We start from the raw sequence: 13,998 nt of genomic DNA, 5'->3' as shown, positions 1-13,998 counted from the left end.
ACTATAAACAGTTGTACATTTTCTTCAAATAAATGTTTTCTTGGATAGTATCATTGGTGTTGTTCTCTGAATCTGGAGAGACGGTGTGGGATTATACCTGTTCATTTTCACGTCAATGATGAAAACATTCATGTCGATGATTTTCTTTATTAGCATCAAGTGGTAAGCATGCGTTTAAAGAATTCTCACGATCCAGCTGTATCTCTCCCAGTATTATCATGTTGTATCATTTATTTACCTAATAATATTATTGCACAATATTATTAGATCATTGTTTTGAGTAATCACCACTATTTTCATTCATAAATGCAATTTACACATAGCTATTTTTCATATTTGTTTTTGTACAATGTGTCAAACAGTCCCTCTATCAACCATTGAGAGGAAAATTATATTTTCTGGAATATCCAACACCAAAAGTAAAATATAAACTAACTAAAAAACACATTTTCAGGAGCAATAGTCTGGCAAAGATGAAGTACTTTATAGTACTACTTGTACGCTACTATGGTTGTCGTTTTTTCCCTGACAGAATACTACTGTAGCAACCATTGTTCTCTGGTTGTGTATTAGTTCTTTTGAAAGCATGTGAGCAACAAAAATTTGGCAAACTCTTGAGCTTCATTATATTGCATACGCATGAGTTACTAATTGAGCGCATAGCTACAGTAGCCTATACACAGGTCCTGAAAACCACTAAACCAAACAAAATAAATGTACAATCGGCAGTTAAGTTTCAGAAATGGCAGATACATAGGTCACACAAATAGGCAAAACTATGGACATCGTCTGCCATGCAAGTCAAGTAAGACACAAACACTACTTCCATTGGGCCTATTGGATACTGTAGGTAACAGTGTGTGTGTTTTTGTTGGTTTGATGTGCAGGAAGTGGGTTATTTGGGGGGTTATTTGGTTATGTCCTCTCCAGATAAGGGACAGTCTATTGAACCATTCCTCCCTAACCCTGTACCCTCTCTACTAGAACGTACAAGAGTGTCTGAACACAACCACAACACAGTAAAGCTGCTCACTAATCAATCAAAAATGTGCTATGTTTTATTACACAGACCTGCCTTTAGGTGTGTCGAGAGTTAATACTCTATAGACTTTTGTCTGCACTCCTGAAAGAATACTCTATGTAGGTACAGACTGTCTGTTTCTGTCTGTCAATGTCAATCTAGCTAACTGTCCGTCTGTCTGTCTGTGGTACAAGAATAAAGATATACTAAAAGTCAGTGTCCCAAAAGTGGTTTCTGCCTTTTCCAGTATCCTTCCTGGCTTTTCTTATATCTCTCTCTTAAACACTACAGTCAGCGAGTGAGAGGAAGAGGGAGGTAAAGGAAAAGGCAGGAATGCCAGTCAAGGCCTACATCAACTAACCCTGGAAAAAGCTACTGGCTACACTGATTTGGATCACAAGTACACACACATGACAAAATGATCATACTCTTAAACATGACCTTGTATTAGTAAGTAGTATTAATAATGGTAGTGGTATGAGGTAGGGGATCAGGAGGGGTTGTTAGGTATTGTATGTCAGTATCAATTTACAAATGTGGTACGCTCTCCAAAAGGTAACACGGACAAGCTTTGGCGTATCTGGATAGAAAGAACTGCTTCTCTGCTGCTCTCTCCTTGCACTCCCTCTCTCTCTCTTTCACTTCTTCCTGCTTTCCCTACAGTATGCTCCAGTCCTCTCTGTCCCTGTGTCACAAGGGGTTTCTTATCTCCTCCCTCCTTCATTCCCTTCCTGCTCTCTCGCTCTCGCTCTCTCTTTCCCTACTGCACATTTCAATAATGTATGAGACGCAGAGGCAGGAGATAGTGAGTGAGACAGCACACCAAAACAGAGGAAGAAAGATGGATCAAAAAGAAGGGCAGGAGGACGAAGAGAAAAGAGAGCAACAACATCTACACACTAGCGTCATGTTTAAGTGCTAGATGGAAGACCTGGTGTGGAGGATAAAGGGGGCGGGACAGGAGTTTGGATTTGTGTCGATTTGTTTTCTTCTTCTCTTCTATTTCGCTCTCATGTCTGTCCTGCCACGCTGGGATTACTCAATAGAAGAAGTATACTATGAGAAAGATGGAGAGGGAGAGAGGGATATATAAAGGGTAGAGGGGGGGTAGGGAGAAAGAGAGAGGGGAGAGAGAGATATAAAGGGTAGAGGGGGGGTAGGGAGAAAGAGAGAGGGGGAGAGAGAGGGATATAAAGGGTAGAGGGGGGGTAGGGAGAAAGAGAGAGGGGAGAGAGAGGGATATATAAGGGTAGAGGGGGAGGGGGAGAAAGAGAGAGAGGGGGAGAGAGAGGGATATAAAGGGTAGAGAGGGGAGTAGGGAGAAAGAGAAATAGGGGAGATAGAGGGAGAGAGAGAGAGGGATATATAAAGGGTAGAGGGGGGGTAGGGAGAAAGAGAGAGGGGAGAGAGAGAGGGGGGGGGGTAGGGAGAAAGAGAGAGGGGGAGAGAGAGGGATATAAAGGGTAGAGGGGGGGTAGGGAGAAAGAGAGAGGGGAGAGAGAGGGATATATATAGGGTAGAGGGGTTGGGGGAGAAAAAGAGAGGGGGAGAGAGGGATATATAAAGGGTAGAGGGGGGGTAAAGGGTAGAAGGGAGAGAGAGAGGGGGAGAGAGAGGGATATAAAGGGTAGAGGGGGGGTAGGGAGAAAGAGAAGGGGAGAGAAGAGGGGAAAGAGAGAGAGAGGGTAGAGGGGGGTAGGGAGAAAGAGAGAGAGGGGGAGAGAGAGGGATATAAAGGGTAGAGGGAGAGGGTAGGGGAGAAAGAGAAATAGGGGAGATAGAGGGGGAGAGAGAGAGGGATATATATAGGGTAGAGGGGTTGGGGGAGAAAGAGAGAGGGGGAGAGAGAGGGATATAAAGGGTAGAGGGGGGGTAGGGAGAAAGAGAAATAGGGGAGATAGAGGGGGAGAGAGAGAGGGATATATATAGGGTAAAGGGGTTGGGGGAGAAAGAGAAAGAGGGGGAGAGAGAGAGGGGGAGAGAGAGGGATATATAAAGGGTAGAGGGGGGAGTAGGGAGAAAGAGAAAGAGGGGGAGAGAGAGGGATATATAAAGGGTAGAGGGGGGGTAGGGAGAAAGAGAGAGGGGGAGAGAGAGGATATATAAAGGGTAGAGGGGGGGTAGGGAGAAAGAGAGATGGGGAGAGAGAGAGGGGGGGGGTAGGGAGAAAGAGAGAGGGGGAGAGAGAGGGATATAAAGGGTAGAGGGGGGGTAGGAAGAAAGAGAGAGGGGGAGAGAGAGGATATATAAAGGGTAGAGGGGGGGTAGGGAGGAAGAGAGAGGGGAAGAGAGAGGATATATAAAGGGTAGAGGGGGGAGTAGGGAGAAAGAGAGAGGGGGAGAGAGAGGATATATAAAGGGTAGAGGGGGGGTAGGGAGAAAGAGAGAGGGGGAGAGAGAGGATATATAAAGGGTAGAGGGGGGGTAGGGAGGAAGAGAGAGGGATATATAAAGGGTAGAGGGGGGGTAGGGAGAAGAGAGAGGGATATATAAAGGGTAGAGGGGGGGTAGGGGGAGAGAGGAGATATATAAAGGGTAGAGGGGGGGTAGGGAGAAAGAGAGAGGGGAGAGAGGATATATAAAGGGTAGAGGGGGGGTAGGGAGGAAGAGAGAGGGATATATAAAGGGTAGAGGGGGGGTAGGGAGAAAGAGAGAGAGAGAGGATATATAAAGGGTAGAGGGGGGGTAGGGAGGAAGAGAGAGGGGGAGAGAGAGGATATATAAAGGGTAGAGGGGGGGTAGGGAGGAAGAGAGAGGGATATATAAAGGGTAGAGGGGGGGTAGGGAGAAAGAGAGAGGGGGAGAGAGAGGATATATAAAGGGTAGAGGGGGGGTAGGGAGGAAGAGAGAGGGATATATAAAGGGTAGAGGGGGGGTAGGGAGAAAGAGAGAGGGGGAGAGAGAGAGAGGGGGGGTAGGGAGAAAGAGAGAGGGGGAGAGAGAGAGGGGGGGGGGTAGGGAGAAAGAGAGAGGGGGAGAGAGAGGGATATAAAGGGTAGAGGGGGGGTAGGGAGAAAGAGAAATAGGGGAGATAGAGGGGGAGAGAGAGAGGGATATATATAGGGTAGAGGGGTTGGGGGAGAAAGAGAAAGAGGGGGAGAGAGAGGGATATATAAAGGGTAGAGGGGGGGTAGGGAGAAAGAGAAAGAGGGGGAGAGAGAGGGATATATATAGGGTAGAGGGGGGAGTAGGGAGAAAGAGAAAGAGGGGGAGAGAGAGGGATATATAAAGGGTAGAGGGGGGAGTAGGGAGAAAGAGAGAGAGGGGGAGAGAGAGGGATATATAAAGGGTAGAGGGGGGAGTAGGGAGAAAGAGAGAGAGGGGGAGAGAGAGGGATATATAAAGGGTAGAGAGGGGAGTAGGGAGAAAGAGAAAGAGGGGGAGAGAGAGGGATATATATAGGGTAGAGGGGGGAGTAGGGAGAAAGAGAGAGAGGGGGAGAGAGAGGGATATATAAAGGGTAGAGGGGGGAGTAGGGAGAAAGAGAGAGAGGGGGAGAGAGAGGGATATATAAAGGGTAGAGAGGGGAGTAGGGAGAAAGAGAGAGAGGGGGAGAGAGAGGGATATATAAAGGGTAGAGAGGGGAGTAGGGAGAGAAGAGAGAGAGAGAGGGGGAGAGAGAGGGATATATAAAGGGTAGAGGGGGGAGTAGGGAGAAAGAGAGAGAGGGGGAGAGAGAGAGGGATATATAAAGGGTAGAGGGGGGAGTAGGGAGAAAGAGAGAGAGGGGGAGAGAGAGGGATATATAAAGGGTAGAGGGGGGAGTAGGGGGAGAGAGGATATATAAAGGGTAGAGAGAGAGAAAGAGGGGGAGAGAGAGGGATATATAAAGGGTAGAGAGGGGAGTAGGGGAGAAGGGAGAGAGAGAGGGGGAGAGAGAGGGATATATAAAGGGTAGAGAGGGGAGTAGGGAGAAAGAGAGAGAGGGGAGAGAGAGGGATATATAAAGGGTAGAGGGGGGAGTAGGGAGAAAGAGAGAGAGAGGAGAGAGAGGGATATATAAAGGGTAGAGGGGGGAGTAGGGAGAAGTAGGGAGAGAGAGAGGGGGAGAGAGAGGGATATATAAAGGGTAGCGGGGGGAGTAGGGAGAAAGAGAAATAGGGGAGAGAGAGAGGGGGGGGGGTAGGGAGAAAGAGAAAGGGGGGAGAGAGATCATTCAATAATTGTGTCAGCCGATTTATGGGTTCCTAAATCACAAACTGAAGATACATCTAACAATGTGTTACCAGCTAAATAATGATCTTTGCATTCAGTGGGCTACATCTACACATGTGTTGTTTCTACTGAATGACTGGTAACAGAGGACTTATACTGTTTCAATAATTTACTGTAATACGTTGTCATGAATTATTGACATAAGAGTAGGCACTAGGAGACCGTCAGAGCAGGGCAGACCTGGGCCTGTTATAAGTGCACACTGATTATAGCTGTGGCCTTCGCCTTAATATCTACTGCACTTGACTAGTATGGATTCAGAATTACATTAGTGGAAACCAAGACTGTTCTCAGGACAGGCCTGGCTGCAGCTAGATATTGTTAGAATTTTAGCTAACCCTAACCATTTTCCTAACTTTAACCTACTTCTCCTAACCTGCCACGTTAATTCTCCTAACCAGCTACGTAAAGTCACTTCTGCTAATCAAACTGGCAGACCTGCCCTGAGAGCAGTGTGAGTATCCGCTAATGCAATACAGCAGTATGGACATTCATTTAATCTGCACAATAATTCATATGCCAAGAAATGTCCAAATGAAGTTTAAAAGACGTGAAGAAACCGTCTAACTTGCTACATGCGAGTGGGTATCAATGAATGGTAATAGGGGAAAGTGAATAATGGTACTTACAGAAAAGGACTCCGACCACAAGAACTCCAATGATACCCATAATGATCATCATCTGGAAAGAAAAGCAAATGGAGAGTTAAAGGCTTTCTTTATTCTTCTATTCTTCTAGTTAATAAACCTGATAGATTTTCCTCGGGATGATTAAACATGTGTTTTTTATTCAGGGATGAAGTCTCTGCGGATTAACGTTAGTCCTGCTGACCAAAAACACACACACACACACACACACACACACACCAACCCAGCACGATGACAAACACAAAAAGCAGAGCGTAACATTTCATCACACTCCCTTTTGTCCAGTCAGTGTATTTTTGGTGCTATTAATAAGAATAACTGCGTGTAGAGAAAACTGCAGTGAGAGCCTCCCTACTTCCCCATTCCCCGGAGCGCCGCTCCTCTCGCCCACAGACGCTAATTAGGGGATTAGTGCGCGGGAAAGGGGGGGGGGCAGTGTTCCAGGGACAGACGCTGTGTGTTCGCCTCAGCGCCCTGCACCACCATGGCTCAGTTGGTTGGTGGGGCGTGGTACTGGTTGCAACACCACCACAGTTGTAGCTCTGAATGATTCCCCCATGGGCCACATACAGTACACTGGATATGTTAACTTATATATATATGACAGTACACACTGTCACTTTTTAATTTATAAATTTTTTTATTTTACCTTTATTTTACTAGGCAAGTCAGTTAAGAACAAATTCTTATTTTCAATGACAGCCTAGGAACAGTGGGTTAACTGCCTGTTCAGGGGCAGAACGACAGATTTGTACCTTGTCAGCTCGGGGATTTGAACTTGCAACCTTCCGGTTACTAGCCCAACGCTCTAACCACTAGCCTACCCTGTCATAGACAGCCATGTTGTATGGATAGAAAGAGTTGGCTAAATAACCCTATTACATTCATTATCAATATTACCATTACCTTGCAATTCTCCTGAATATGATAATTTTAAGTCCTTTTGGATGAAAGTGTCTGCTAATGTGAATGACAATATAATCATTGATCACTGTCATTACCTTTGCGTTTTTCCACCAGTATTTGCTCTTGAGTTTGGCTGCACAGCTCTCGAACTGGGAGGCCCCGGCCTGGAGAGCATCCGCTCTGTCATCCAGCTCCGACAGCTTCTGGTCCCTCTCCAGAACCTTGTCCACATTCACCCGCATAATATCCACCACCTGGAGAGGAGAGGAGAGGAGAGGGGTAGGTAGGAGAGGAGAGGAGAGGAGAGGAGAGGAGAGGAATTTACTGACATCCCGAGCCATAGAAGCCCACATCACACAATTTAATACAGCATGAAACCATTCCCAAGCTGCAGTGCAGTCCATTACTAAGATAAATTGATCAACCATGTTATTTTCTTTATGTTAATAGCTAACATAATGTTGGCCATAAAAATAGAATATATAAAACATCATCATAGACAGCCATGTTGTATCGTATGCTAGCCATGTTGTATCGTATGCTAGCCATGTTGTATCGTATGCTAGCCATGTTGTATCGTATGCTAGCCATGTTGTATCGTATGCTAGCCATGTTGTATCGTATGCTAGCCATGTTGTATCGCATGCTAGCCATGCTGTATCGTATGCTAGCCATGTTGTATCGTATGCTAGCCATGTTGTATCGTATGCTAGCCATGTTGTATCGTATGCTAGCCATGTTGTATCGCATGCTAGCCATGTTGTATCGTATGCTAGCCATGTTGTATCGTATGCTAGCCATGTTGTATTGTATGCTAGCCATGTTGTATCGTATGCTAGCCATGTTGTATTGTATGCTAGCCATGTTGTATTGTATGCTAGCTATGTTGTATTGTATGCTAGCCAAATTGAGATCTTGGGTATTGTATTTTGGAATAGTTGTTACAACATTTCTCAGCGCTTCATTCATTATGCACACACCACAAACACACAGCAATAAAATGACAAATTCATGTGGTCAGGTCGATGGAATATCATGTTGATCCCAGAAAGCCACACCCCCACACCCTGACGGAGACTGGATAGCCAAAGCATTACTGAAATAAATCGTAAAACAAATCAAATTGCATTGTAGAGTAGACTATGCTACTCTATTTTTAGATTTCCCAACAATCAAAGAATGTCAGCTCTGTTTCTACAGCTTGACTTGTGACTGCATTTCAGTCCAGAAGGTTCTTCCTTTACTTCTGCCCTCATTCCTTCCCTTCCCCTATTTCATTGAATTGGATAAATGAAAGCAAAATGGGGGAAACTAGGTGGCGCTATTGCTTACACCAAGGAGAGTGAATGAGTGCAGAGAGCAGGGAGCCACTGGAAATGCAGCCCAGATCTGGCCTAATTGCTGCTAGTTGTCTCACGCTGTGACGTCAATCCCAGATTGACAAGCTAGCTACTTGCTGTATTTTAAAATGTTGTACTATATGGTTTGGCACGAGTGGGAGTACTGTTAGGAGCATGGTATCGAAGCCAGGAGCAGGTTGGTTGGTACTGTATGTGCGTGTCACACTAGCTCACCTCCTCCACTTGGGCCTGTGTCTGTTGTAGCCTGCGGTTGCTGGAGGTGTTGGGAGGAGGGGGTGGGGGCCCTCCACCTGGGGCTCCATCTGCTCCCGGGGCCCCTGGGGCTCCGGGAGGTCCAGCTGGGGGAGCAGCATCTGGGGCAGACCTGGGAAGGGGAGAGAGGTAGGAATGGAGGGAGACGGGAAGAGGGTTGAGGAAGGGGAAGAAAAATAAATGGGGAGATGAGAAAGGGGAGAGGAAGAGAAGGGACAGATGTGAGGGAGAGGGGGAAGGGGAGGAGGAGAACATTTTACATTTAGCAGTCAAGCTGAAACAACTACATTTTAGAGGTGTTGTAACTCAAACTTTTTTCAAAAAATAAGCCTTGATAACAGTACTCAGTGATAAAAGACATTCAAATTAAAAGTTTAAAAACACAGAAGGGCAGGTATAATGAGGAGAGGGGAAAGAGGAGGAGGAGGAGGAGGAAATAAGGGATATGAGCTAAAGGAAGGAATCGGAAGCAAGAGAGGGGAAGAGGGAGAGAAAGTGTATTGGGGAGGCTATATCGCATTAGCTGAAACCAAGACTGTTCTCGGGGCAGGTCTGCCGGTTTTGACTAACAGAAGTGACTTTTCATAGAATATTGGGAGAATGCCCTGAGAACAGTCTTGGTTTTCACTAATGCGATGCATTAGAAAGATGAATGATGAGGTACAGAAAGGAGAAAAGCTGTTGGTGAGGAGAATAAAGTGGATAAAGTCACAGTTGTACATGGGATAGATGCCTCCCTGAGACAGAGAGAGAGGGAGAGAGGGGGGAGAGACAGAACGAGAGAGAGAGAGAGGGGGGGGGGAGAGACATAACGAGAGAGAGAGAGAGGGATAAGGAGAAAGGGAATAAAAGGAGAGAATAGAGAGAAAACTAAGAAGGGTTAAAAGATGGGGCAAACAACTAATTTGGTTCAGAGAAGGCGAAAGAGAGGGGGAGGAGGGGTGATGAGGGAAAGGGGAGGGGTGAGAGCATTCTAACACAGACAGCCTCCATGGACTCCTATGTGGGTGTTGGTCCTGACTCAGACTATTGAAAATAGCCAAATATACAGTACAGGCAACTATTGCATGAAGAATATAGCCATCATTTGAAAGGCATGAACTTGTTCTATACTGCAGGTGCAGGACAGTCTCATCCCAGATGTCATGCGTAGTACCCTACTGCATTTCCTCCTGTAACAGGAGAAGAAGACAAACATCCTGCACAGTCTTAGCCTCAGCTCAGACCAATCCGTTCACATTGATATTGATTTTCTAATACTTCACAGACATTTGATAACCTGGAAGTCCCTAGAACCATATGGTTCAAACCCCATAGTATAAAGAAAGAAAACATCATTTCAGCTGAAATAAGCCAATTATTAATTAAAATAATAATTCAAAAAATGCATTTCTTTTGAAGCCCAGAAGAGGACTGAGGGTAATCAACTACAGTAGACGAGATCCATCATTCAGAGCTGCTGTGACGGGAAAAGACTTGCGTCAGCAAAATACATTAAGCTAGAACAAATCAATAGAGCATAGAAAGAGCCTGACAACATGATATAAATACTCAACATATTAGAATAAAACATGTTTAGTGAATAGAACAAATCAATAGAATAAGTCAAAAATAGGAAGCCCTGCATTGATACTCACATCTTCTATGCAGCTGCTTGGAACTGACTCACTGTCAGTGAGCTGTGGGGGTAGGGGAGGGGGGCGAGAGAGAGAGAGCGCGAGAGACGAAGGGCGAAGGGTCTGAAGTCAAAAATTTAAAAAGCGAAATCACAAAAAAGCAATGGGAAAAACCTCTGCTGTCGTCCAAAGATGTCCAGAACCTCAGAGACTCGACTGATTAAATTGATGCGTTAATAACAAACGGATGCAGAAGCTGATGCAGTAATCTCAAAGCAATGCTTTAGCACCGCAAGTCATCCCCAAAGTACCGCAATTCCCAGGCAAGCGTCGGGTAATAATTCGCTCGAAGAAAGGCAGCGGAACAAGAGGTTGAAAGTGAATACGGCTGATGCACAGATTCTCAATTTCAGTTCGTAAAATCCATAAGAGATAAATCCAAGGATGCTTGGCGAATTTATTTAGATAATAAATCTATGCAAGAGAAATCGCGATATTCCAAGAATGCTGAGTCGAGATGCTCAAAATCACACCAATGGTTTAGGTTGCACGTTCCCCTTCAAAACTAAACACAACTGATTTCATGTTCCTTTAGATTACCCAATTATATAATTTCACTATTTTCCGGTGGTCTAATTTCAGAATTATCTAACACCACCGTTGTTCCCCCTCTCCCGGCGAGTGTGTGGAAGCGTACCTGTGTGTGTCGGTTTGTGGGTTTAGTGCGCTAATTTCGTTAGTGTGTTTGTGTGATGGCACTATACTGCAATAATGCGTCGCTCCCCTTCCCCTCTCTCTCTCCAGTTGGACTCATAACGATGGTGCGGTACCTCTTTCCCAGCCCCCTCCCTCCTCTTTCTTGCGCTCCCCTTTCTCTCTCTCCACACTTTGCAGTACTGCAGTTTTCTCTGTGCCGGATAGGGCGGCAGGACGACACTGCGGTACATTGCTTGGTACAGAATGTTGACTCCGCAACCCCCCCCCCCCCCCCCACACACACACGCGCGCGCGCTCTGGCTTGTAAGTGCTCCCTTCTCCACCGGGACGACTAGGCCTCTCACGAACACCCAGTTGTAGAATAATCACTATCTGTCCCTATGTTTGATTTACTCGTTTCATCATGACCACAACTCGGTTATTCCTCTTTAGTACATTAATACAAAATGAGAGAGAGGACGCAGTGCAAACGTTATTGCACAGCAGTGAGCTGTGGTATGGATCAATATAACCCGGTCGTCGGTTGAATTGAAAACGTGCTAGCCACGCCGTGGCGCAATTTAATATGTGGAATGCTTAGTCAAATATAATATTTGGGTAACTGATTGATTATTGAATATATATATATATATATCAATTACTGCTATAGGCACATTCACATGGATCAATAATTTAGGTAAAAATAACTAACTACCTTAAGGTAAAATACTAATGTAGGCTTACAATAGAAATCACTCAAATGTAATGAGCTTCTGTTTATTATCGTCTTACACAACACATGGTATACCCACAACATGACTTACATTAGTCCCCAATGTGATAACATTAACCGACCATTGAGCATCACATTTTTGTGTGGTTCAAAACATGTACTTTACAGATGTGCGTGTTGATTTAGTGCTAACAATACTAAATGAATCCAACATTTTCCAGCTGTCAATTTAACAGAAAATGTACAATCAGCTTCCTCTTACCAAATGGTGAAAATAAGGGGCTGATATAAATCTAAGTGGCATAACTGAGTAGCTCACATTTCTCTCTTTAGAGTCTGAATGTGGTCCAGTGGGCAGGTTGTTAGTACAGTAGTCGTTTAGCATTGTTAGCCAGACCGCTCAGTCCCAGATCAGATCAGCGATGTTTCCCAAAGCGGTTGAAGTGTCGATAGAGGAAGCGGATCCTCTTCTCCATATCATGTTTGTCCTGCGTCATCATCCTGTCTCCTACCATCCTCTTCTTCCTCGTCAGACGCTGCAGCTCATTGCCACGGAAACCCTTCACCCAGACCGGCCCGACGATAAGATCCTTAGGGTGGGCTTTGAAGTCACCTACAGACAACGCGTTAGAGATTTAAGGCCTGTTATAGGAGAGAGAGAGTGTGTGTGTGTAGTTCGACACGTGCCTATGGTGCTGAAATGGGTCAAACCCCATAGAAACTGGACAGCACTTGTGGAAAGCAGCATGTCGCTGAAACTGAAATGGTTTTAGCCTCATAGATTGGGCAGTACTTGTGGACAGTGCCATGGTGCTGAAATGGTTTGAGCCCCCCTAGAGACTGGGCAACACTTGTGGACAGTGCCATGGTGCTGGAATTGGTTTAACCCCAAAAAGACAGCACTGTACCATTTTGTATCAACTGGCAATATGGCAAAAGCCTTACATGATATTTTTAGCATGGGGCAAAAGTGACATTTTCATCATGTGTCCATTTTTTATATCTACCTGGTAACCAAGAGTATATTTTAAGTTAGTCCAGAGGACAGTGTCATGTTGCTGAAATGGTTCGAGTCCCAAGAGACTGGGCAGCACTTTCATAAAGATATTAAAGTTATGCATCAACTCAATGTCTTGACATCAGGTCAAATGAGCTATGATTTGATGCTGATAACTTCTCAATTACCTAAAATTCCTATGTTGTCATAAACCCCAAACATGCTCCTCTTCTCAGTCCACCTGTCCACCTTCTTCAGCTCAGGAATGGCATTCATACGGACTGGACAGCACACACCTGTAACACACATTTTGATCTCATTGGCTGGGCTACTTCCAGTACCAATAGAATGTTAAATTGACAAGAATAACTATAATGACTAATGCTACAGTATAAACAACGATTGTATGACACCTAATGTTTCAGTGTACTGTTTGTAGTACACACATTAAAACAGATAGCCTTAATATGACGTATCAAATTCACAGGGCCCTGGTTGGAAAATTGTGAGCTCACAAAATAGACCTATTATGACATTTACAGCAGCTACAAAACATTGCATCTGAATTTCAATGTATTATACACATACCAGTGCCTATCTGTCTGGTTGTTTGTAGTGTGGAGTGGCAAAGAGACACCCCAGCCTTCAGCCACCCTCTCAACAGAGACATGGCTCACCTGAAATACACACAGAGGTCGTCAGTCATTGTTGAAAGGTAAAATAGCTAGCTAAAACTTACTAGATAACTAAATAAGAAAATGTACAGTACAGCACATGACAAAACATATTGCTACAGCCTAGTAACTTACCTAGCTACTGGTGTAATATTAGGTACAATGTTTGCAAAAACAAGAGAGGTAGCTTCTGTAGCTAAAATAAAAATATGTTCCTCTTTGCCTCCAAGTTGACCTAGCTAAGCTAGCTCAGCCAGCTAGCGTAGCAAACAGGCCATGTTTACCTGAAGCGTTGCACGTCTTTATGACCTTGTAGTCGTCAAGCTAATATGATAATAAAAATCTAATACAAAACAAAGGCACGCATTAATAGTTGTTCATTAACTATAGACAAATCGAAATTCACGTTTTAAAGCGTCGACATGTATAAAGTCATGCATGCCATACGGGCACCTCCATTTTACTATTATTCCCACGATGCAACGCGCATTTACCGTAAAACTCCTAAACATCCGCATCAACAATTATCTGTTCTATCTGTGGCTTTCATTTTTTTGAAGGTCTACAAACGGAACTACTGTAGACTACATTTTATCCACTAGGTGGACACATTCAGTTCATACATTTCCCCACACCACATACGCATAAACACTATGAAGACACACTCACACCTTGTGTTGGTTTCAGTCTTACTATAACAAAAACAGCTGACTGGAATAAGGCGTTTGTTTCAAAGAAGCAAGCACAGCAGAAATTAATTCGGTCTAATTTTCAGTTCTGCTTTGACGTCAGTGTCCTTCAGCGGAAAATAAAAATGAAAAACACATTACTAAAAATATAACAACATTCCATTGATGGCCCGACACCTATATTGACTTCT

General features: G+C 44.6%; 2 protein-coding genes across 3 annotated transcripts; both read right to left on the bottom strand.

The window, feature by feature from the left end:
• Positions 1 to 127: 127 nt before the first annotated feature.
• Positions 128 to 10,785, bottom strand: LOC139389488 (vesicle-associated membrane protein 1-like). Its single transcript, XM_071136320.1, has 5 exons — positions 10,040 to 10,785; positions 8,364 to 8,514; positions 6,885 to 7,043; positions 5,866 to 5,917; positions 128 to 2,077 (listed from the first exon to the last, which is right to left on the bottom strand). Coding segments are annotated over exons 1-5 (381 nt in total). The 5' UTR covers positions 10,042 to 10,785; the 3' UTR covers positions 128 to 2,060.
• Positions 10,786 to 11,475: 690 nt separating this feature from the next.
• On the bottom strand, positions 11,476 to 13,657 carry LOC139389482 (mitochondrial ribosomal protein L51). Of its 2 annotated transcripts, none has more exons than XM_071136300.1 (4): positions 13,254 to 13,657; positions 13,033 to 13,121; positions 12,633 to 12,740; positions 11,476 to 12,060 (listed from the first exon to the last, which is right to left on the bottom strand). In XM_071136300.1, the coding sequence occupies exons 2-4, from the start codon at positions 13,112 to 13,114 to the stop codon at positions 11,864 to 11,866; spliced, it is 387 nt and encodes a 128-aa protein (XP_070992401.1). In that variant the 5' UTR covers positions 13,115 to 13,121; positions 13,254 to 13,657; the 3' UTR covers positions 11,476 to 11,863. The 2 variants fall into 2 exon arrangements, with proteins under 2 accessions (XP_070992401.1, XP_070992411.1); XM_071136310.1 differs by having other exon boundaries at positions 13,403 to 13,627.
• Between the last annotated feature and the right edge of the window lie 341 nt (positions 13,658 to 13,998).

This window comes from Oncorhynchus clarkii, chromosome 3, assembly GCF_045791955.1.
Source record: "Oncorhynchus clarkii lewisi isolate Uvic-CL-2024 chromosome 3, UVic_Ocla_1.0, whole genome shotgun sequence".
NCBI lineage: Eukaryota > Metazoa > Chordata > Actinopteri > Salmoniformes > Salmonidae > Oncorhynchus > Oncorhynchus clarkii.
The sequence above is the reverse complement of the archived record's forward strand: the minus strand, read 5'-3'. Positions and strand labels throughout refer to the sequence as shown.